The following is a 24,412-nucleotide window of genomic DNA, read 5'->3' as shown; positions in this document are numbered from 1 at the left end:
TAGGCTACACACGCCGCCGGCACACATAAGCCTGTTCAGATGCAGAGAGAGCGACTGTGTCTGTCTCTCCCTCCTCCCTCGTCCATCAGCATATAACGGCGCAACGCGTCCACCAATCTGTGCAGCGAGAGGACCACCCCAACCCCTGAACCTGAATCTACCCGCCCTGCCTGCTTATAAATACTGCTTGAATAACACCGGCAAGTCGTCAGAAACGCTCAGGGTTGCAGCAGAACACCTTATCCCCTTCATCGTTTCTCTGTTTTTTAAGAAAATCTCACACATCATCCATTTCACTCTCATTCTTTCCCCTTTTTCCGAACTGTAGTTGTTGTTGCGGCCAGTTGCATGCATTTTTCGTCTCCCAAAATGGTTTGCGAGACTAAAATTGTTGCGGATGAACACGATGCTATACCTGGGACCAAAAAAGAGTCGATCATGTGGAGCTCTCCTCCGTCCAGTGCGGCTCTGAACCCCTCCGAGGCAACGGATGTGAGAAAAGATGCGGTTTTTATCCGCGAGTTCGAGTGCGGGGATCAAGAGGAGGTGCGGCGCATCTTTTATGAGGGCATTATGGAGAGGATACCCAATACGGCGTTTAGGGGGCTCAGGCAGCAGCCCAAGACTCAGTTTTTATATGCTCTTCTGACAGGTAAGTAGCCTACCCCCATTACCTTGCAATATGCACACTACACCGGTTTATGTATTCCCATGTCAGCTTTCAGACCCAATTTTCTAACGCTATAGAAAATTCAACATATTACCTCAGATTAATTATGTAGCCTATATATTAGTTATTTCTTTGCTCACATCACATTGGGTAACATCGCTGTTGCGCCTTCGTTGGATGTTTGCATCCTAATGTGATTTATTTGAGGAGAGTGTCTTGCTGTACATCCCACACATAGCTATCTAACGTCCAGTAACGTCCAGTTAAGTTGAAATCTGTTACAGCACCACAGTGTGCCAACGCGGCTCTTTCCGCCGGCACACACCGGCATGTTGCTCATCATGCAACAAAAGGCATGGCCAGGCGCATGGTGCACGTGTATAACCGGTGGGCCTGCTGATGATGTGATGACATTCCGGTGCCGTGAATGAATGAGTGAATGAAATTGAGGATTGGCCCACGGGGTGCGCGCACGTACCCAAAAAGCACGCACCCCAACACACACATTAATATCCCCCGCGGCTCGCACACGCTCCGCCTCTGCCAGCCTCTGCGCCAGTCATGCTCTGATGTCGTTTGGCTTTTGTTGATGTTGCCGGTGCAGAAAGCCTCATGTATCGTGACCGGTGGCGTTACGCACGTAAAATAACACATTGTTAAATACTCAAAATCTTTTGACATGAACAAAACACTTATTGTGTTATTTTGGCGTTAATTAGACTGCACGGGACAAACATGATGGTCCTGCCTGTAAAATCCCACAAACTAATTCTATTTCAGTACGGTCTCTAAAATTCTCCATCAAGTCACTACCCTATATATATTTCCGTGCTGATGTTTGACACCACGCCGGGTTGCAGTGGAGTAAACTAACTACTTATTGCATGCCACGCAACACCATGCTATGCAGCATCCAGCCTGCTTGTTTGTTTCACTGTGCGCCCCCCAGCGTCACATCCGACTAATTACTTCAGTATGGACTGCACTGGTTTGATGAATTCAATACTAACACTCTCTACTCTAAGTTTTATCCTGTCAGATTTTGTGCTTCTGCAGCTATGCTGATGTGCCTTACTTCACAGTTTTATGAAAGTTACCGTGTGAAACTAATCATAATCTCTCTTTATGAAAATGTTCATGTTGTATCATTATAACAGAATTTGATGCAACTGTTTCACTTTATTGATGTTAACGAATGTCATATTGCCTCTGTTCTTTTATGTTTGTGTCTGTGTGGGGTCAAATTCCGCCAAAATCAAACATGTGATTCTCTTTTCTGACAGGTTTCGTTTATTTTTCTTCCATTTCTCCATAGTAATGTGCTATTTCGTGACCAATTCCGTCACACTGACCTGCTGTGCGCCACTCATTCTCATGGGTGCGCGCTACTACTACAGCAGGAAAGTTATCCACGGTTATCTGGACTGTGCTCTGCACACGGACATGGCTGACATAGAGGCTTATTACATGAAACCCACAGGTAAGACGAGGGAGCAATGTCACTGTCCTCATTGTAGTGTGACTAATGAAATACATACACGTTGTCTGGTTTGTCAGTCGACAATGCTCCACCACCAGTGTTGATTTAAAAAAAGAAGAAATAGGATAAAGATAAGGTATTAAAAAAAAAAAAACTACTTTAAAAAGTTAGGGCCTGTAACTTTGCTGCAGCTGGAAGGATAAAAAGACAAAACAACTACATGAAAGGCAGTGAACCTACACATGGAATTAGGGCAGTGGAAGAAGCAAGCTTGTGACCGGGAGGTCGTCGGTTCAATCCCCGGACCGACAGGATAGAAATCTGGGTGGGGAAAGAGCTCAACATGTGAAAGAAAGGGAAAGAGTAGCGCTTATGAATGTGTATGTGTTCAGGGCGTTCCTGCATAAGAGAGGTTGCCTCTTAGTGAACCTTCCCTGAATAAATAAAGGTTAATAAAAATAAATAAATAAATTGTTAAACTAGCTCGATCTAAAGAGTCTTTATGCAATCCAGAGGCAACTCATCAAATATGCAGCTCCTCTCTCTGCTTTCCTTCTCCTCCACCCCTCCTCCCCGTCTCTTTCTCCACTCCTTCCCCCACTTGCTTCCTCTCTGAGCTGCACTTGGTCACGGGCAGGGAGGAGAGGTTACATTACAGCGCTATTGATCACACTGAGGAAACTGCTGATACACTTTCTGCAGTATGCTCGGTGTCGGCAAGGCCCATTTCCTCCACTAAAGCTTCTAATTTGAAAAATCAATCATCTCAAACTATTCATTCTCTCCAGGAGTCAAGTTTTTGGTGTGAGCGATAACCAGCCACAAACATGACACACTGCCCTGTAACTTCTTGGACACTTTTATTCCCTGTTAACCCAAACCACGTGGCCGATATAAAAAGCAGGTGTTGGTTAAGCCGGTCAATTGCCCCCCATTGTCACTTTCTCTCCGACATTGTGCCCTCTGGCCTGGTAATCCACTGCATACACAATTGCAATTTAGCATTCCCATTATTGGTGCAGGGCCGAGATGGTTTAGAGGGGGTCAGGCACCACTGCTCTTGGACAATGCTAATGATTATATCCATGCAAACTGAATGGGCCCAGGGGGATGAACACCTGGGCACCAACGTGCAGTGCTGATGGCGAGGCACCTCTCACGTCACTGTCATTTGGTGTGCGTTGTTATTCGTGAAGTGTGTGGCACGTAACACGTAGGAGTCTGTGATTATCTACAGAATGCAACTCTGAAAGGCCCTAAAAACATATTTTCTTGAACACACTTTTATTTTTTTTTACTAAAATTAGAGTTTTGCTTATTTTACATTTGAGATTAAAACATTTTTCTCTGTGGTCTTCTCGCTAGTTTAAGGTGGGCGGAGCTCAGTTGGAAAGAGGTGATGTCACCATGCACCAATCAGAATGTAGCAACATTTTAATCAAAATCTGATGACTGGTTGGTAACTAAATCAATCAAGCCAGACTTAGCTGAGTTTTTTACTCCACCCCCCAAAAAAAACAACAACATTAACTTGATTTTTTGCTTATTTGTCATAAATATTTAATCTAGAAAGAAAAACATTTAAAACCAAGCTTTCAGGGTCTTTAAGCTTGTAATTTGGAGGAGAATCATGGTCTCTCTAAAATGAACCAGGAAAAGAAAAAGACAGATTTAAAGAAAATGTCTATCAGTGATATACCTGAGCGAGGGGATGAAAATCAGTCTCATAAATTGATTCATTGATTGATATCGTACTTGCTAAGATCAGATATTAAGGGCTACTCGACAACCAAAAAACTGCTGAACACTGTGATTTGTCTCTGCAAACTAGCTTCCATTACTTCATGGAGCTAGGGTTAGAACTGAATCTTCCAAACTGCACTGAAACAGTATATGCTAGATTGTGTTTGCTCATCTGTCAGGCAACAGCTCAGCTCCCAGCATCCACAATGAACACTGGGTAGGCGTACTGTAGGAACGAGTGAAACAAGTTGGAAATTATCTCTTCAATTCTAGACATATTGAGGACAAAATGTTTTTTCAGTAAATACGGATAACAGTGACAGTTTGTGTATGAAAAAGGTTTTTGGAGGAAGGCAAGATAAAGATGGCGCGTAAGATGTTTATATGAATGTGTTTGTGTTGGGTGCATGAAAACTTGTTGGGTGTTTAATAACAGAGACGTCTTGGTGTGGTGGATGATAAATCGGAGCATCACAGAATATGAATGATGTATTGCTGAAGCCAGGGTTAAAAATAAGCACCATCCACCAGCCAAATTCTGGTAAAATATGCAAGTGGCTGGTAGATTTGCTTCACTCACCAGCCAATAAAACAATGGTAATCTATTGTGTGGCTGGTAAAAGTTGAATATTCACTAGCCATTTGGCTGGTGGACAAAAAAGTTAATTTTGAACCCTGGCAGTAACCTAGCAGTTAATCAACCTAAAGTAGAAACTGTATTGAAATGCAGAGAGATTTAATGACAGGGAGAAAGAGGGGATACTTGTAGCGATTAAGCGAAATGCGAATTAAATAAACTCTAATAAGTGGACACTGACCACAGACTGCTCTGGTAATAGAGGAAGACTAACTGATCTGACTGGAGCCACGTATTCCTGTACACATTGAATGACTACACCAATCAATAAGCTTATCTCCTATGTGTGTGTTGTGATCACTCACTCTGCTGCCAGCTGTCACCTCTTTAACATGCCATATAAAATGTGTGTGTGTGTGTGTGTGTGGGCAGAGAGCTGTAAAGCAAATTGAAGTAACAATGGCTGGGAGTATAAATGTATATAGCTGTACAAAAAAAGATAAAAGCGTGTTTCTTTAACAAAAAGGAGGCGCTGATATGGTTATATACACATATTGAACTGAATTATCAAAGCTCAGTTTGAAATAAAATAGATACATTTGAAACTGAGATTTGGTACAACTCTTAATTGCTTAAAGTCCATTATTCGAATTCAACAGTTCAATAAGAGTTTGACAAACTGAAACTGATGTTGGCACAAACTTTTTTGTACACTCTGACTCCTCCTTCCATCCATCTTTCTCTGTCCCTCCTTGGACGCGATAAACCAATAATGACTCAATCTGGCAGTCAATATGTGTTAACAACTACAGGGCATTTGCTGAAAGAAACTGTAAATGAAGATAAAATACTTTTCAACTGAAAGTATTTTTCTCACAGAAAACTAAAGCAAAACATCATTGGACTTATTTATCTCTACGCCGTTATCCCTGATTCCTTGTACTGCTTTCAGATAATCTCTTTGCACTTCTTCAGAACAAGACTTGCAAGTCCCCACGAACAAGAAAATCAGACATTTTTACATGTCAAGGGCTACAAAGCTAACATTATTTTTTTTTAGCCTTCCAAAACTTTAGTAAGCAGCTAAAATATTTAATTCTACAACTTGTAATGACACTTTTCAGGCAACAGAAACAAACACCACCTTTGTTAATGTGATTGCTTATGGCACCTTATGCACCAGTGTCTCTCACTGCATCACAGGACTGGTTCATGTCAGTACCTATCTCCTCAAATTGTGTCCACGCGTTTTTTTTGTACCTCTCATAGGAAATGAATGTTGGAGTTACAGCTATCATTACTATGACTTTGCATTGCTTAATACCATAAGGGTAGGACACCAAAAGTGGGCATATTTTAAATAGCTTTTGTGAAAAGGGAAACCAACTGTAAATACAGAAAGAAAGAGGTTTCCCCTCATGTTCAAGCAGTAGGCAGACAAGATACCCCCTCCCTTGCCCTATTGACTTGCTTAATCACTATAGGTTACTCTGAAGCAGCTTACAAAGTGAATGTAATATAATGAGGGCGACACTAGACACTGATCCAAATCCTCCCTGGCTGAAAGTCTTACCCACTCAGTAATACTGGCTGTTTAATGAGGCGTCATGACCACTGCACATGCCAGTCAGTCTCATTATAGCTCTACAGTATGTGTATGTGTGTGTGTTTGTGTGTGTCTGTGTTGAGCTTCCTCCACTGGTACCTGCTGTGCTTATTTTAGCTCTGAACGACAGAGAGAGAAAGAGAGTGAAAGAGAGAGGAAAAATGTGTAAGGTGGGAAAGACATGAGTGCTAGATAGAAAATAGGAGCATCCGGGGCAGGGGTTTGTTCCTCAATTATATGATATATTTTGTGTGTGTGAGAAAAAAAAGATAAATAAACAGTTTGCTGGTAAGCACACAGACAAAGAGATCTTGTGGGTACATTTCAGACTCCTCAGCACCTTTTGATTAATGAGGCATCTTCTTTCTATCCTCTCCTCTCTTATCCATCCCTCTTGTTGCAGTTCAGCCTTTCTGTCTCCCAACTGTATCGCACCTCTTCCTCCTCTTCCTCTGTAGTTCTCATCTACGCTGAAAGTGCAGAGGAGGTGCTGCAGTGGCCAACTGGGTTATCCATCATCCTGGCACAGAGGAAGTGATGTTTCCTCCCAGCCATTAGTCTCTTTCAAAAACTGAAAAAACAAAATAAAATACAGAAAAATGTAATTTACTATTCATTCGTTCATTCATCAGTGGCAGCAGACAATTACGTTACTGCTACACTACTCATTGTTACGCTGTAGTTACAAAAGTTAAATTAACTCAGATATTATTGTACACATTCACAAACAGTTACATTCACAAAAAAATAGAATTAAGTGCTGAAACAATTAGTCAAAGAAAATCAATCATTTAAAGTGCTCATATTATGCTTTTTGGCTTTTCTCCTTTTCTTTATTGTGTTATATATCTTTTTTGTGCATGTTATAGGTTTACAAAGTGAAAAAGCCCAAAGTCCACCCCAAAGGGACTTACCATCTCCAACAGAAAACACTGTTCACAAACTGCTCCAAACAGATCTATTGTAGTCCAGCCTTTACTTCCGTGACAACAACATGTGTGACTCCAAACAAAGATGGTACAGAAGTGAGATGCCTCACTCTGTAGCTAAAACAGAGAGCTCAACACACAGGGTGAAAAGAGGAGCTGCAGCAATGTGCAGTACAACAAAAATATGGTGTTTTCTGAAAATTAAACCACATAAACCTATTCTGGTACAACCTCTTAATACAATTATGAACCTGGAAATGGGCATAATATGAGCACTTAAAGTATTTTTCCAGAAAAAAAACAAACAATTACAATTAATCATGAAACAATCAACATTGACAATAAGTTGCAGCCCTAGTAAAATGACAATATTAGAGAAATTCTTTGACATTTTGGGAAGTATGCTTTTCTTTTTTGGACGTAGAGTTAAATGAGAAGCTGGATCCCACTGTTATGTTTGCACGCTAAATATTGAGCTAAAGCCAGCAGCCTGGTTAGCTTAACATTAAGACTGGAAACGGGGAAACAGCTAGCCTGACTCTCTCTAACTCAGAATAAAATGTGCCATCCAGAGACACATCAATTCCCTGATAGTTGATTTACATCTAAATCACATAATTATTTTTTAATTATTTTTCTAGCCTGTCACAATGTTAGCCATGTTGTTACGTCACTGACCGACTCTGCTGTTCCCATCCTTGACATACTGAGAAACTGGAGAACTCATCAGTCCATTACTTTATATGCTGCAAGTACATGAACACGTGTCTCTGTCGTCTATTCAGTGTTTTGAGATAGTGGAGCCAATCATTAATAATGCATTGCAGTCTCACTACCCTCGGCCTTTGTTTCACATTCTGCTTAAATCAATACTGAACAAAGACACTCATTGGAATGAGTAGATGACGTATCAACAGCAGCTTCATTAATTGCAGCATTTGGGATTTTCTCACTACCTTGACTCTCTGGTGACCAATCACAACGCTTGATCGCTACTGATAAGCAATTGAAAGCCTGTTATCAATACGTGTGTGTGATTACCTGTATGCTCTACAGATTAAAAGTGATTTGTTCAGTTTGGTCTTGATTTACACAGAACCAGTAAAAGTAGGGATGTAATAGATTAGACTCACATTTTGCATGTTGGTGTGAAGCTCAGCCGGATGGCCTGAAAACAATGCCATGTACACAGCAAAGTGTAGCATGTGTGTAAAATGTGGGCATGTACCTGCATGCTTGCATACAAACAACAGACTGATCTCATAAAGTGGCGTGTGTATGATACGCCAATTCGTATGCCATTTTGGCGTGTTATCAAGATGCATAACCGCTTTTCAGTGTGTTTATCAACGCCGTTCGGCCGCCATTGACCTACATTATGTGTGAATTTTTGCCGTAGCCAGTAGTATGAAAGGACGTAAATCCACAGAGGTTGGTTGGGGTGGTGGATGGGTAAAACACAAGACTTTTACCCAGGAGAGCCAGGATTGCTTCCTGCATGTGGTGTTTTTCAGCTGTTTTTTTTTTTCTTTTGTTCCATTTTTTTTTAAGCCTTCCCCAATGTTTCTTTCCTAAACCCAATAGTTTCTTGTTTTCCTAAGCGTGTGATGTTGGTCACCGTCGTGTTTTTGTGTTATTAAATCCTTTCCCAATGTTCTTTTCCTAAACCCAACTTTTTATTTATATATATATTTTCTTTTACACGCGTGTGACATTGTACTCGCGATAACACGCAACGTGGTGAGGCCACTTGGTGTGTGTGTTTACATCCGCTGTATACAGCGTAGACATACACGTGGATAGCTCAAAATGCGTACAGATAACACAGCATTTGGCTTTAGGAAAGTGGCGTGTATGTTTACGCAAAGTCATGATGCCATGTTGCAAACAAACATGCATAGATGTGTTGATGGGCAGGAATGCAGTAAAACCAACAGTAAAGGGCCAGACAATGAGTTCCTCTGAGCTAATGGAAAGGTGCACGCTGTATGAGTTTATTGTGACAGCACACAGATCAATGCAACACTCTCCTATGCACGTTGGATTTAGCTTAAAGGTGCGTAGGCAGGATTGCGAAGATCCAGGACTTTCAAAATTTGAACATTAACAACTTCTCAGTCCCTCCTCCCTTTCCGCTAAAGCCCAAAACGGTCTCCTAAGTCCCTCCCCCCAAAAGGGAGAAAGAATGCGTGTGCATGAGCAGTGATTGACACGCAGTTAGACACCCCCCCTGGCCCTGATTGGTGCATCTGAACAGGGAGCTGTGGATTTTTGCAAATCGCACTACAGGCTGGTGGTGTCAGAGGAGCCAGATTTCTTTTTGAATTACCAGCTTCATATAGTTCTACTGGAACATAGGGTCAGTTTCAGCAAATATGACATATATTAAATAGTCTTACCTACTGCACCTTTAAAGGCCAAGTCGTTAGTAAATACTTCTTCTACTGTAAATCCAGGCTTCAATACACAATAACTATACATTTTCTGTTGTGCGTTTGTGTGTACACATCTGGAAAGTGTGTCCTGTGTCTGACGGTCACTTCTTATCTTCATTTGTCCGTGACGGAGGACTGCTGACTAGTGGGTTACACATGACAAGCTAATCCATACTCTGACCAGAGGAGGAGGGTGTGTCCATGTGTGTGTTTGTGCGTGTGTTTGTATGGAAGAGCATAAGGCAGGGTGTGTGTGTGTGTTGTATAGGACCATAGAACACACTTTCAAAAGCATCTTAAGCATTTCTTCTTAAAATGGAAAGTTGTACATTAAAATAAGAAGATGAAGATATACAGTACAGTACCAAGACACAAAAAATGTTGTCAAAATTGATTGTTAGGATAGAAAATTATGCTTTAACATAGTCTGATATTGCACCACATGTATACAAGATAGAAATATTAAAACTAGCAGCAATGCCTACTCGCCATTTAACACCTGGCAGGGTCAGATAAATCATGCAGTGATGCAACCATTTAGATTCAGAGCCACTACTGAAAATCTTCAGCGTGGCCTCCAACAATGACACATATGCGAAAACATAACGCATAAAAATAACCACACATTCACTGATTAATTATTAGAACACAAAGCAAATAGACACAAAACACAGGATAGAGTCAAGCCACTTATGAGCTTTTGTCAGGGCTTACACCCACAGCGCTCAGGACAGACAAGTGAACAGCACAGTAAGGCTGTGTCTAGACTGAACGCTTATCGAATGAATTATCCCTCCCTTCCTGAAGGAAAAGAGAATAATCTTGTTAGACACCATAACAACTATTCCTGTGTGTGTGCAGGTGTGATTTTTTGGTTTTTATACATGGTTCATATCACATCAGCCAGTACTTAACACTCCCACACACATGCACGGAGGCATATTAATATACTTGTGAAGTGGTTAAAGAAATTAGATCTGTCACATTAAGAATATAGTAATCAGATTTTTGCTTGTGTGAGAATCGTTATGAATGATTTCCAGAGCTCTTTCTCTTGCCTTCACTCTCGGCCTGTCTTGAAATCATCTGTATTCTTCAGGTCCCCTCCCCCTTCTGTAATAATGGTAGATTTGATCTCCTCCCTCCCCCCATCGTGTTTGTATTCCCAAGCAGCAATAATGGATCCTTTCAGGCTCATCGCTATTACTGTTAACATGGATGCCGCGCCTTCCTCCTCCTCTGCTCACTCAGTCGCTCTCTTTCTTTTTCTTTATTGTCCCTCTTTCCTCTGTTTTTCTACTTCTTTATCTGATTGAGAAAGCTTTTACAGACCAATACATGAGTAACGCATTGTATTAATACTATATTAAGCTCTACTCTAGCAGGTGGTGGTGTTGTTGTTGTTTAGTTTTTTGTCTTGTTTTTTGTTGAGATTTTATACTTCTCTGTTGTTATGTAATTATTGTGTTATATGCTGGGACCCCCTCGAAAACGAGATGATACATCTGAAGGGGTTTATCCTAATAAAGAAATTTGAATAGAGGGCTTATTGACTTGCTCAAAAGGACACAACAGGAAAAGGGTGAGGCCTTTTTTGGAAAAGTGTCTTATTCATTCCCTCTCTCCAATCAATCTTGTGGCGACATGACAGACTAAACAGCTGCTCCTTCATGACCTTTAGGAGGAGTACTAGGAAAGAGATGGGGGTCATTAAGAGGAAAGATATAAAGAAGAGAGAGTGGCTTGATCCAAACATTTCAACCATTCCACAACCTTACAGTAGATTTACAATTTTAGACGAGGATGGAGTTTTTTATTTTTTATACTATTTTCCTCAATATTCTCTTTGATGTCTAACTCTTGGCAACTCTCCTATTTCCCTTAACAAGAGACAGACACAATATTTGGTAATTTGGTCATAAACCAAAGTTTTAGACAAGCAGAAATTTTTGATTGACAATGACTATTTGGAAAGTTATTATTGAGATATTGCTGCAAGCATGGCTAAAAACCTTAAATTAATGCATTTCACATTCCAGAAAATCACACACAGCTTCACCCATGCAGTTAGGAGCTATTGCCTTGCCAAAGAGAGGCTTTACAATGGTTGTTGAGGGAAACAGGAGTGTCACTCCTTCACTTTCCTCACATTTTCCAAGTAAGTCTTGGGATACCAAATGGCGAAATACGCAGCATATGCAACAGTATGCCTCAAAGCACCCATTTTTTGGGATCAAACATGACATTTCAGTTGCAGATCTGCAGACTTGATGAGAGTCCGGAGCATCTTAATCTCATATAAAATGCCTTTTGGAGCATAACGTTATGCCTCCTCCTCCAATGCCGTGTTTTCACCGTATGATACTGCTCTGCTCGACTTGACTCACTTTTTTGGTACCAGGTCCTTTTCTCTTTTCGTTTTCCCCTCAGTGTAGGTGGGATTCTATGTCGTGACATCATCTCCAACGCAAATTCTTTCATCGACAACCAAACAGAGGACCTTTTACACTTTGTCAATTGTACAGCGTTTGTGGACTGCCATTAAAAAAAAGAAAAGAAATAATTGAGTAAATACAAAATTCAAAAACAGTCGTTTCTGACAGTACCATGGCTATTCAAAAATGGCGGGTTTGTGCAGGATTTCCTGTGCCGCGCTAGTGACCATTCTCTCTGACAATCAGTGACTACGTTTACAAGCTGTCAATTTTCGGGTTATGGTCGGGTTAAGGTCACTATTCGGGTTTCTGAAACATTCGGAATAACCCGTTTACATGCGTGAGCAGAGAGAGTTACTCCTGTATACATGGCATTTGTAATCAATTGGCAATATCCCGATGTAAACGGCGACGCACGGTTAGCGTCTGGACGTACGGACAAACCCTGCTTCGCGTAACTTTTCGGTCACCTTCTTATAAATCTCACTATCTCGGTACTTCCTGCCGTCAACAAAAGACATTATATTCATGGTTTTCACCACACTAATGAAGAAATTGGTTTCCTCCTCGCTCCAAAAGTGTGGTGCTGTGCTGCGTCTCGCCATGTTTACCTCTACTTCTTGTTTACTTCCGGTATACTGCGCGCAGGTTTTCTGGCGCATACAAGAAGTTCCTCTACTCAAAAGACCAAGATTCCTTGCGAATAGAACATGCGTAGAACACAAATCAATGTTCCTTGTGATGGGGATATGCCGATACGCGTTTACATGACCAAAATTTCGGGTTAGAAAAGGGGTAACCCAGGTAGCATATTCGGGTTTTTAAAAACCGGAATATGAGCATATTCGGGTTTTTGCCGGTGTTTACATGGCCGTGCGCGACCGGGTTATTGCTAATATTCCGGTTTTGAACAGGTTATTGGCTGCATGTAAACGTAGTCACTGACACTGACTTATTGCTAATATTCCGGTTTTGAACGGGTTATTGGCTGCATGTAAATGTAGTCTGTGGTCTCCAGTGTTTAAACTCCACCTGCTAGTATCCACTCAGCTCACTTGGAACCTCGACCGAGGTGGTACCAAGAAAAGTGGTTCTAATGTGAAATGAACTGAACTGGACTGCTTGGTGGAAATGCGCCATAACGTTCTCTCTCTCGCTTTTCTTTTTGTCTGTCTGTCTCTATCTTCCTATCTCCACAAAGTGCATTTCCCAGCAGAAATAATAGCTCGCTAAATCCATGCAGTTTAATAGCAGCAGTGTCAGATTCAGCAGATGTGATGCTCCTTGAGCAGTGATGTCAGAGGTCAATATATCCTGCTTAGCTTTCACAAAAAAGCAGAGTCAGAGGGGGAAGAGGGGCTAATAGTGTTAAGTAATATACAGTCTGATAGGCAGACAGGCACATGGGCGGTTGGTGCGCGTGTTTTCCTGTGCTGTCCTCATTCTTGGCATAGGCTCAGTTCAGACAGATGGTCAGGAGGGCTTTATGGAAGCATATTCCCCCTCCTATGCCAACACCCACCCATTCACACACATGCACGCACGCACGCACGATCGTAATAATGCCGGCAGAGTGCCGCAGGAGTTGACACTGCAGATTTATATAATGAAACATCATTCCATAGTATTAGTGAAGGCCACAAGACACTTAACTACCCAGAACTTTGTAAATCTGAGTCGTATAGACAATCTCTTAAACAGTCATCCATCAAAGCTCCACATTCAGTAATTACCTTCACACTTTGTTGGCCCCCAAGTGGCAGCAAGACTGATGACTGATGCTTTTTGTTTTTAAAGGGTGAAGGACTTTTATTATACAGGAATGTAACGTCAGTTAACTGCAGAGTGATCTGACATTTCTTCGGAGACAGTGAACGAGACAAAATTCTGGATCAGTTAAGTTTCCTCAGCAGTGTCTCCATACCTGACATCAAAATTTGATTTGGCGAGACAGGGTGAATCTATAAAGTCTCAACTGGGGTAACAAGATGCTCGTATGTGCTGTTTATGGTTATTCAGGATGTTTCCCCTATGAGATTATAGGCTAGTGAGAAGACACTGAAAATCTTAAAATACCCCTACCAGAGGTAAAACAAAGCACAACGTTTTTCATATTCTCTTAGGTTTCGCACGTACTGTATGAAATGGTTTCTTCTATAAAATATTTTACTGCAAAAGCGGTTAAAAGACAGATATTGCGACCCACCCTGTAAATAAAAGAAGTGCAAAATAAAGCCAGGCCGAATGGGTAACGATCCACCTGAACTCAAGTGATTTCATAATGCGAGCTCTGATAGATCCCAAATGTGGTGCGACAGTGGACAGGGGGTTAACATTAGCATATGGGTCCTGCCTCTAGCCTATTAGTGAAACACCGGTTGCAGACAGTCTCCCAGTGATGCCATACCCCTGTCTAGCTATCAGGGTGGGGAGTACTCAGGTTTTCCTGTTGCCGCGGCAACCTACATGACAGTTGTTTGATTCAGTAACGGAAGCCTCCGGATCAGCTTAACACAGGCCTGCAGGGGCATCAAACCCCTCCTAACACACGGGACTCCAGCAGAAGCATGATGTTAATGTCAACGCCTGTTTGAGTGTGTGTGTGTGTTCTTTACGTCATGTGTGTGTACGAGTGAGGGACTCAGCAGGATAAAAGAAAGAGGGGGTTATGTGTAAAGGCAAGGTAAGACAGAGTAAAGACACACAGAGAGAATTAGATTTCAGAGCTCATGGACAGAGGGACACAGATTTTGACTGTCCGCAGATCAGCCAGAATAGTCAGATTTACTGTATCTATAACAAACATATGGCATTTTAGTACAGAACTATGTAACCTCTGCAAACACGTGTACATACTGCTGACATTGATAGAGAGGCGGTGTAAACATGGTTACGTAATAAAAAGCAGAATGTTAAGAGGGTAATTTTCCTTGAAAGATTACGATCGTTAAAGGAAATTAAGCAGGGGCATGCACCTATGCGCTATGTTCGTCTTTTTAAAGTGCCTGATAAAGATTCAAAGGGGAATGATTTCAAAACACGTTAGTCGGTTATTTAACACCCTGTGAACTAGTTATTCTTCCAGGGTAATGTGGGCACTATTAATAACAGAGGGCTTTCAAAATGTGCTTACATTTTCTAGCTCTGAAGCTTAACATAAAAGCTCAGTTCACATTGTTTTTATTATTATAAAAGCTTATTATTATAAGCACTGAAAATGGCATTCAAAGGTAAAAAAAAGGATGATTTACAAACATAATCACGCTGTGTCAAAGTGAACATCTTAGAAACTGCAGCACAAATATAGATATTAAATTAGATAGAAAAATCGGGTTATATTCAAGCTTGAAGTAGTACTCTGGTGGAGGAGCATTGTCTGCTGATGTTTCCATCTGCATCGGTCTAACCTTTGTTTGTCTGTATGAGCGTTATTCGTCTTTTTATCCATCCGTCACCACTGTCTGTTTGAGTGTCTGATATATCAACTCTGGGATACAGCAAGTTCTTATACAGTGTGAGCTTTCCTGTCTATGCAGCTTTTACATGACAATACAGGGTTTGTAAAATAAGATTCAATTCCTGCAACACGATCAAGTAAACTTCACCCAAAACGTGTCTGTCTCTCTCCTGTGAGATCAGTGCGTCTGCTCCAGTACACTGTGAGCCCTATGTTTACTCCCTGCATCCCTTCTTCCATTCTCTCTCCTCTCAGAGCATTGAAGCCATTACGACATGATGCAACATGCTGCTAATGGAAACACAGGATGTTCATTTTGATTTTGGTTCTAAACACTCATTTTACCACCGTTGTCCTTCCAGTTATTCATTTCATCCATCCATCACAATGCATATTATGTTAAATAAGCCCTGTGTGATTGTGTGCAAACGTTACACTATAGAAAGTATTTGGATTCAATATATCTGTCAGAGATTTGGAATGTGGTCTTGAGCTTCACAGTACATTGGTGCAGCTGAGCGTGAGGGTCTCTACCCTTTATTACCTCTACAGAAAACATATTTTTCATTGATCAAGACTAAAACATTGCAGTAATGACACTGAAGCTTTAGGCCCTAGCCTTTACCTTTATTTATTAAAGGCATAGTTTGACATTTTGGGAAATATGATAATTTGCTTTCTTGCTGAGAGTTAGATGAGGAGATTGATACCACTGTTAATCTTCTCATTTAACTCTCTGCAACATTACCCAAAATGTTGAACCATGCCTTTAAGTGTTTAATTTTAAATCTAGCCTTAGCAGCAGCCTGCTCATAGAAACATAATTTAATCAAACGTATTGTCTCTTGTTTCTGTCAGGCTCCTGTTTCTGGGTGGCAGTGCTCGACGGACGTGTGGTGGGGATCGTGGCGGCGAAAGGCCGCGAGGATGACAACCGAGTGGAGCTGCGGCGCATGTCGGTGGACTCTCGGTACCGCGGCAAAGGCATCGCAAAGGCACTGGGTCGTCGTGTTCTGGAGTTCGCCGTGCGCAACAACTATGCTGCTGTGGTCCTGGGCACGACGGCTGTCAAGTTGGCTGCTCACAAGCTGTACGAGTCACTGGGCTTCCGCCGAACGGGCCAGAGCGAGGACTACAGGCTCCCCGGGATGAACCGCTCACCACTGGAGAGGCTCTTCTTCCAGATCCGCTACAGCCGCTACCGCCTGCAGCTCCGTGAGGAGTGAGAGGTGACAGGGAGAGGGAGAGAGAGATGGAGAGGGGGAGATGGAGAAAGAGAGGGACAGAGAGAGAGAGAAGAGAGAGACCAACGACCCTCCTTCACCCAGAGCCCCGACCGCATCCTCTCCTCTGACAGCTTTTATTTATTTTGTGTCATTAGAGATAACTTTGAGTACTTAACACTTCTACTATTTCATCTTTAAAGTCACTAACTTTTTCATTACTTTTATGCTTTTGTTGCTGTTGTTTTTGTATTATACTTTTACATTTTAAATAAGTTTCCTCTATTTTATTAAGCTATTTTTTGTACCTTTACTCCTCCCTTTTCATTTTGGGAGAAAAAAAGGCTTTTATAGAAGACATCTAACTGGCACCCCAACTAGGCACCCTCCCCTGCCCCTTTGGTTTTAAGATGATGTGACTCTGATCAATACTCCCATTCATTACTACTCCACAACACCCTCTTTACCCCTCCCCCATTACCTCAAGCCCTCCCTTCCCTCCCACATTCTCCTTATTTCCCCACAGCAAAATTCAACAGACGGGTGTAGATGCAGGAGAGTGCAATGAGACATTAACATTCTGTGTCATAGGGGGTGGACAGAACAATGGATGGGTTGGGAGGGGCAGATATGGCTTCCTCAAGAGCAAAACACACAAAAAGTGGTGGGGGAGCTTGTGGTACACACTCTTTTTTAGCTCTTCAATGCAACATTTTGTGTGTGCATTGTGGACATGCATGCTCACACAAAACAAGTAATTGGGCTTTTAGCCAGTCTCTCTCAAGACACCATATTGAAGCACAGCAAGAGTGTGTTACTGACCCCCATAGTGAGAGAGAAGGATGACAGGATGGTTACCGGAATATGCACTGTGTATCATGCGTCCTAGACGGACTTGGATAAACACAGTACATCTTCCTCACACGCCCTCCTCTTCATTCCTCTTACTGATTCTTTTTTTTGGATCTCTCCTTCCTTCCTATTGTTTTATTAATCATTGCTTTTCTCACTGGAGCTGTGGAGAGGGTCTCTGATTGGTTGAGGTGACAGGAGGATGGAGCTTTCTCGCTAACAGATCCCAAGATACAATATAGCTGCATGTCAGAGCTTGTGTGTGTGTGTGTAAGTGTGATTGTTGAGATTATGTGACTGTGTGTGATTTTGATGAGGCTATGGTCATTACACTGTGCCTCAACAGTGTATGACGAACAATTTACCTATTTTTATTTTTGCGTGAAGAGACACGCACCTTTCTTGAGTCCAGTATTATCTAAGTAAACAACTACTTTCTTTGTGTACTTAACATACATAAATTGTTTACTGAGTGAAGAAAGATACATTCTAACATTTTGAATATGTTTAGTATTTGAATGATAATTAGTAATTTTATAACTTTAAACACATATTACCACATTGTAATATGCAAATTTTACTGTCAAAACTACGACAATTACAAAGTAGCTGCAGCCTTCACTCCACATACTTAATCCAGGTTATTGGGGAACAACTTGGGTAAGACAAGACTACTAGCAATACTTGCAAACCTACAGTACATGACTGAGCACAAACAGCAAATAATTATTTAAACCAACATATTGGCATTAGTATTCCCCCTTCTCCATGTATTTATATTGTGTAAACAGTTGAAAACTCACGTAGTGAACAAAACATCAAAGTATTTCCCATAACACCTCTCTCCATCTCCATCCTCTGACCATACAACCAGCAGTAGATTCAGCCATCCACGACTCTGAGCCTAAGTTATGTCATCATACCATTTGTAAAAAGTAAAATATAAATCAAAATACAACAAAAAAATCACATAAGATGAAAAAAAAAGAAAAAAAATGAATACAAATGTAATCATCATGAAGTTAATGACCCTCCTTGCCTTGCTGCCAGCCCCCCCCCCCATCCCAAAAAAAAGACTCTCCCTACCACCCATTCATGAATCTGTCTGCAACCCTGGGCTAGACCCCATACCTTCCATCTGAACCCTCCACTGACTTTCCCTATGCCAGGCCCCACCCAATTCCTGCCCATCTCTGCATGCGCCACAGAGCCTTGCTGCACTGCTTTTATTATTCCATTAGAAGCTTGGTGGACGAAGCCTAGACCCTGCGCCCCTACTCTGATGTCATCTAGGCAGTGTGACGCTCTGGGACAGGCTGGTGCCAGGTTGCAAGGGTGATGTATGGTTGGACGAGTATGGGTGTGATTCAGAAGACACAGAAAGTGAGAGAGAAAATGTGTGTGTGCGTGTGTGTGTGTTCAGAGTTGGTGCAGAGTCACTCACTAACTGCAGCACCGTCTGGATGACATCATGCCTGCCAGCCAACCAACTGTAGAATGCAAAAAGCAATGCAAAGTGTGGCATGCCTCTGTATCCGGTGTGTGTATGGTGCCTGCCCTGGAAAAGTTTAGAAGAAAAAAAATCAACTAATTTATATACGATATATATATATATAGAAAAGAAAATAAGCTTCTTTTTTAAAATGAAAATATAAAAGAAATGTGTGTTACTTTGTTTGAAAAAAGAAAAGAAAATTGTATTATTTGCATGAAATGTGTCTTTGAATGCAACACTTTTAAGGGAGAAACTCCTAGCACATGGCATACAGTGGAACCATAGATGTGTCTTTTTTTATAATGGTTTATTTTATTTGAAATGATTAAAATAATTCTCTAGGAGTGAAATTAATACCAGCCACAAGCCAGTGCTCATAAATATTTCAGAGATATCAGTTTCTTAAAGCCTTGCTATATTTGAAAGCGGCTATTGATATTCAGATTTATCCGTCACTGGCTGGAGGACAAAAAAGTTAGTTTCCTTCCTTGATCACAGTGGGAGTGAGGGCATATGACTGAAAGCATCATAGCTCTTCTTCTATTAAACCAGCTTGTGGTAAAGGTCACAAACACTTTGCAGAACTAAGAATGATGCAAGAGATAAACATTTTTTCCCATGCAGTGCACAATATTTCATCCACTAAGTTATTTGCCAAGTTTATCATATGCAGATAAAGGAAATGCAGGCTGCAGGATAGTGTAATAGTTTTAAGTGACGGTCAAATGTTTAGACTCTGCTCCAGCTGACACAGGCAATAGCTGCTTCTTGTTAAAAGTGTCCTCAAACGCCACACTGACCTTCTATCTGTGTCAGCTAAATGCCTAAAATATACAATACATACCTGATTGATTTTGCATCTAACTTTGGATTAAACTTTCCACAATATAATTTTTTATAATTAGGTATGTACATACATACAGTCGCCTTTAGCTATTTAAAGCCGTTGAGATGCTTATGTATGTCAGGTCCCCCTCCCATCCTTTGTTTAAGCCATGTCTAGAGGAGGTTTAGCTACTGACAAGTTCTTTGTCTTTTAATTAGAGCCAACCGAAGTTTTACTTCTACAAAGTAAAAGCAAGGCACACATGCACTGAAAACATCAACCAGTATTGTTTTAAAAAAACACATCAGATGTTTTCATACAGGAACATGTGGAGGATGCCTCACACCACCTTGATGCATCTGCTTTGAACTTGGTTGTTGCTGGAGAGTCAATAGAGGACCAGACTGTATTTTGTGACATATCTGGAGCAACAGCTACCACTGGCCTTCACATTGCATTTACAAACTTCCTATGAAGCTAAGGAGGAAATTAGGATACAACAGCCAAACTAGTATGAACACAAAATATGATATCACAGTTGTGAAATGTAAGTGCCAGTGGTGCTGAGGCTTTAGATAGAAACAACACAGCGGACACATTTGGAGTGTCAAATAACTTATGTTAGTTATCGCTGCCGGTGTGTTTAGGTCCTTACTAAATGACTCAACCCATTCTTTATAAGACTTGGGTGAGGTCCGAAGGTTAAGAGTGAGAGGTGGGCTTTGCTGAGGTGGATTGTAAAAAACAACCTGTGGATCTTGTGGAAGAATGTGAAGTCTGTCAATTCTGAGCCAATTCTGCTGCTGCCAATCTCAGTTTTTGCCTGCTGAAATGCAAAATACTCCATGTATGTTTTTTGGAGAAACTATTATCCATACTGGTACATTTTCTGAACAAAGGTAATATCATTCAAAAAGCCTTTGCCAAGGCCTTATACACCGGAATCAAACGCTGGAGTTCAAATATCTTGTGGACTGCATGGCTTTAGTTATTTAAGGGGTGACTTTGAATTGTAAAGGTGAAGTGCACTGACTATAATGCATTTATTTCAAGTCTGAGCAATGTCTGTTTTCTACTTAATGTGAATAATATGCCATCTAAAGTCTCACCTCCCATTTAAACCTGGTAATACATACTTAATGTTAGAATGTAGTAATTAAACTGTATGCAACTTCTACCCGAGTGTACATTTAGTTACAAACCATTCCTCTGAAATGTTCTGCTGATGTACAATCCAAAAACATCCTCACACGTTTTTTATTTGGTTTTCTGTGGTTTGTTTGAGTGCGAGTGTGCTGTCCTATTGGTTGAGGTTTGAGATAGTATGCTGCATAAAGGCCTCTCCTGCTGGTGAAGGCTCTTTTAGTTTTGAGTGCTTTAGATCCCCAAAATGATCATCTGATGCTCTCTGATGGCAGACACAGAGGCACAAGCTGAGGCTAATGAAGCCAAAGCTTCAACTTCAACAGTTTAAAAAAAAAAAAATAATTAGTATTTGTCACGATCAATATTTAATTCGGTTTATCTACTGGTGAAGGAGCATAGAATTCAAAACTGCACAAATGTACAGATCCTGTGGGTGTGTTGTGTTGATGGTGTGTGTCCATGCTTGACAGCCTTGGGGCCGAACACTCACAGGCATGAATGTAAACTGCCAACATTTAAGGTCTTAGAACATTTTTTGTTTTAAATCTTTCCTGGTTGCTTTTTACTTTATGAATGAGAAGGATACGAGAAAAAAAGTTGAAAAGCAGCTATTGTTTATTTTATTAAGTGACTAAACCACTACATTAGATTTTAGACATTTAGTGTGATTGTAAATAGCCGTATTTCTGCTTGTTGTTAATGTATTATTTACTGCAACCTGTCATCTTTGCCGGTTTTAACCAATCCTGATGGAGTTCATTTTTGTCTCAGAAGATGGCTGTCACATGGAATGTTCCACCTACCGAGGAGGGCGAGGGGTGAGGGAGGAATGTGCCACATTGGCAGTTAAATAGGGGTGTGTGGTGGGACTGCGGGAGGAGGTCTGCAGCAACAGAGCTCCATAGCATGGACTCCCTCTCTCTCTCTACCTCTGGTGAGGATTTTTGCTCCACTGTGGCGATTACAGAAGGACTTACTCTAGACTGAGGCCACGGGTGCCAAGAACACATAAGCACTTGTAGCACAACTGTGTCTTGTTTTGCTATTAAAGTACAGATAGTTTTGATTTTTTACATTTCCTATGAAGAATATGGATAAAGTTTCTCTTTCTCCTGTATCGACTGTATGTATCATAAGCATATATACAAGACATGATACCATAATGTATAATTTGCATTACGACCCATGGCTAATTTTTGAGGTGGAAATTTGCCAAAGGTGACAGTAATTTCTGCATTTTTTTCCTTATGCGGCTATATATTGTTCTACACAATCCTGTACTTACTTCGTATTATTTGGAGAGAAAAAAACCTGCCCACGTGCCATCTAACCAAGCAATAAATACAAACAGAAAACCACAAAATAATGCTTAATATGCATATTATCAACAATGATTTTATTAAAAACATGAAATGCTGCATTGATGTGATATCCCTTATACTGTACCAATTAGTGGCAGTGATGCCATCACATTATTGGCATTGCAACATTACCACTCATTACATCGAAGCCTGAAGGGGTGTTTGATTGTAAAATGTTTCTGTTTTTTGTATTTTTTCTTTACAAAGATGTTTTTTTTAAAACCCGAAGTTGAAGTACACAGGTGTACCTCTGCAAATTTGTACAGATGTCAATAGGAAATGACAAGAGGGGGATAATGGATGCTAAAGAATGAGCAGTTCAAGCAGACAGGAAAAAAGATGGTGCAGCCCCATTCTGAAAGTGCAATCTGCTGTATGTCTCTTAGCTGAGCTTTTATTTAACCACAAAGACTTTCGACTTAACTTGTACCACTGAGACATGCACTGCAACTTCACTACCACAACTCTGTCAGTACAAATTGAAAAATAATCAATTAAAAATCAACAGCAAGAATCACAAATCATAAACATGTTTCTCACAAGTGGGATTCAAAGTCTTTTTTTTTATTGGCAAATTAGCTACTGTAAAGTTGTAAAGTATATTTTACTGTAAATAGCATCTGGGGGTCATTTTTACTCCTTTTGTAAAAGAAACTGTGGATTCAAAATATTTAAAATATATATTTTAAAGATATTTACAGCACTAATAAAGAGCTTATACAGTAGTGCAGGTGTCTTCATCTGTATTACCTCAAAACAATCCCATACTGACTAATCACTTTCAGGGGCTACAAAGCGAGCCATCTTAGCCTTGGTGTCTCTATCCCAGGCTGATGGGTTCAGACATAGCCTTCCTTGTCCTGCCTGTCTGCTTGAACTCTCAAGTCACCAGAGAGAGCCAAGAACACTGCAACAGCAGCAGCTCTGTTAGCTTATAGCACACACCAGCCAGGGCCATGAATATCAGTGGCTCTGGACTGAGCTATCTAGCTATTGCAGACTGCTGCAATGCAAGGGGCTCTCTCTGCCCTGGAGCCATGTCATGGCTGTTGTCTGTTGCCAGGAAACCGACCCACACAAAGCACAGCAGGGGATTGATATGCAGCCACACTGTGGGGAGGCAGTCAGGTCAACAATCTATCTATCTAAAGCAATCTATGATAGAAAAATGGAAGGAGGGATTGATACATAACTGGATGAGATGGATGGACTTGGGGGGGAAGGGAGTTAAATGGTCTTTGAGGGAACTTTGAAAACCTGGGGTTAGGACAGGGGTGCTTTGGCTACGGTGAGGAATTTGAGAGAAGAGGCCCCATGTAAACTAGAGCAGTGAGAAAATAGTGCCAGGGTCCCATAGGGTTAGAGAGGTTACAGGGAGAGAAAGAGAGGAAAAGCAGGGTCAAAATGACATGGTGTGGGAGAAGATTTTCATGTAATACAGTAATAAGGTTAAGTATGATGTGATGATTTTGCAGATTTAGTGATTCCCAGGGAGACAGTGCTTAAGATGAAGAGGCATGTTCATAGGTTCAACCAGTCTGCCCGACCTCAGTGAGACTGCAGTGACAACCTGGTCTTTATTGGGGTCTATTAGCTTTCAGTTCCCTTTCTGCCATTCCTTTGGAAGACTGATGTATTACCACACCAGTATTACTATTATTATTGTGATTATTAACCTTTTCTTTTATACTGACAAACACTTGGAACACTGTATAGATGTAAAGATGGGATTTCCTGCATTATGACGATTGAAACATGGATGTAAATATATTGTATCAATTAAAAATGATGATGCATTAAGCTTTTATATGTTGCCACAGTAGACTGATTTTTTTCATACTTGCAAAGACAGCAGAGAAGAGGAGGTTAAATGATAGAGAATAATTTGAGATAAATATTAGATTTGAAGTGATATAAGTATCAGCAATCACAGCCGTGAGGATATGTGCTGCAGGGTCTACTTACAAATCTGACGGGTCGCCATGGCAGCTAGGGAGACTCATGCTGTTGCCCTTGACAACTGGAGTCTTCAGAGGGACCCTTGGGCCTTAGCTGTTGTTAATGGCACAGGTCATTAAAGTGAAGGCATCGTTTCTTCAAATGAACATAATCATAAGGTCATTCATATCATTAAAGCGAAACATTTAAGAAATAGAAGAGTCCAACATACGATGGAT

At 41.0% G+C, this 24,412-nt stretch overlaps 1 protein-coding gene across 2 annotated transcripts; it reads left to right on the top strand.

The window, feature by feature from the left end:
* The first annotated feature begins 40 nt into the window (after nucleotides 1–40).
* On the top strand, nucleotides 41–24,042 carry nat8l (N-acetyltransferase 8-like). Of its 2 annotated transcripts, XM_039822759.1 has the most exons (3): nucleotides 46–652; nucleotides 1,986–2,150; nucleotides 16,191–24,042. In XM_039822759.1, exons 1-3 carry the CDS (start codon nucleotides 349–351, stop codon nucleotides 16,556–16,558), a joined length of 837 nt encoding a protein of 278 aa, XP_039678693.1. In that variant the 5' UTR covers nucleotides 46–348; the 3' UTR covers nucleotides 16,559–24,042. The 2 variants fall into 2 exon arrangements, with proteins under 2 accessions (XP_039678694.1, XP_039678693.1); XM_039822760.1 differs by lacking the exon at nucleotides 1,986–2,150 and having other exon boundaries at nucleotides 41–652.
* The last annotated feature ends 370 nt before the right edge of the window (nucleotides 24,043–24,412 follow it).

The sequence above is a fragment of the Perca fluviatilis genome, chromosome 14 (assembly GCF_010015445.1).
Source record: "Perca fluviatilis chromosome 14, GENO_Pfluv_1.0, whole genome shotgun sequence".
Lineage (NCBI taxonomy): Eukaryota > Metazoa > Chordata > Actinopteri > Perciformes > Percidae > Perca > Perca fluviatilis.
Note: the sequence above shows the minus strand (reverse complement) of the source record. Positions and strands in the feature narration are given on the sequence as shown.

Excerpts from the sequence above, each read along its gene's own strand:
- nat8l (XM_039822759.1), top strand. The coding sequence starts at position 349 with ATGCATTTTTCGTCTCCCAAAATGGTTTGCGAGACTAAAATTGTTGCG. Across the intron at positions 653-1,985 it reads TTTATATGCTCTTCTGACAG|TAATGTGCTATTTCGTGACC; the intron begins GTAAGTAGCCTA and ends ATTTCTCCATAG. Across the intron at positions 2,151-16,190 it reads TTATTACATGAAACCCACAG|GCTCCTGTTTCTGGGTGGCA; the intron begins GTAAGACGAGGG and ends TGTTTCTGTCAG.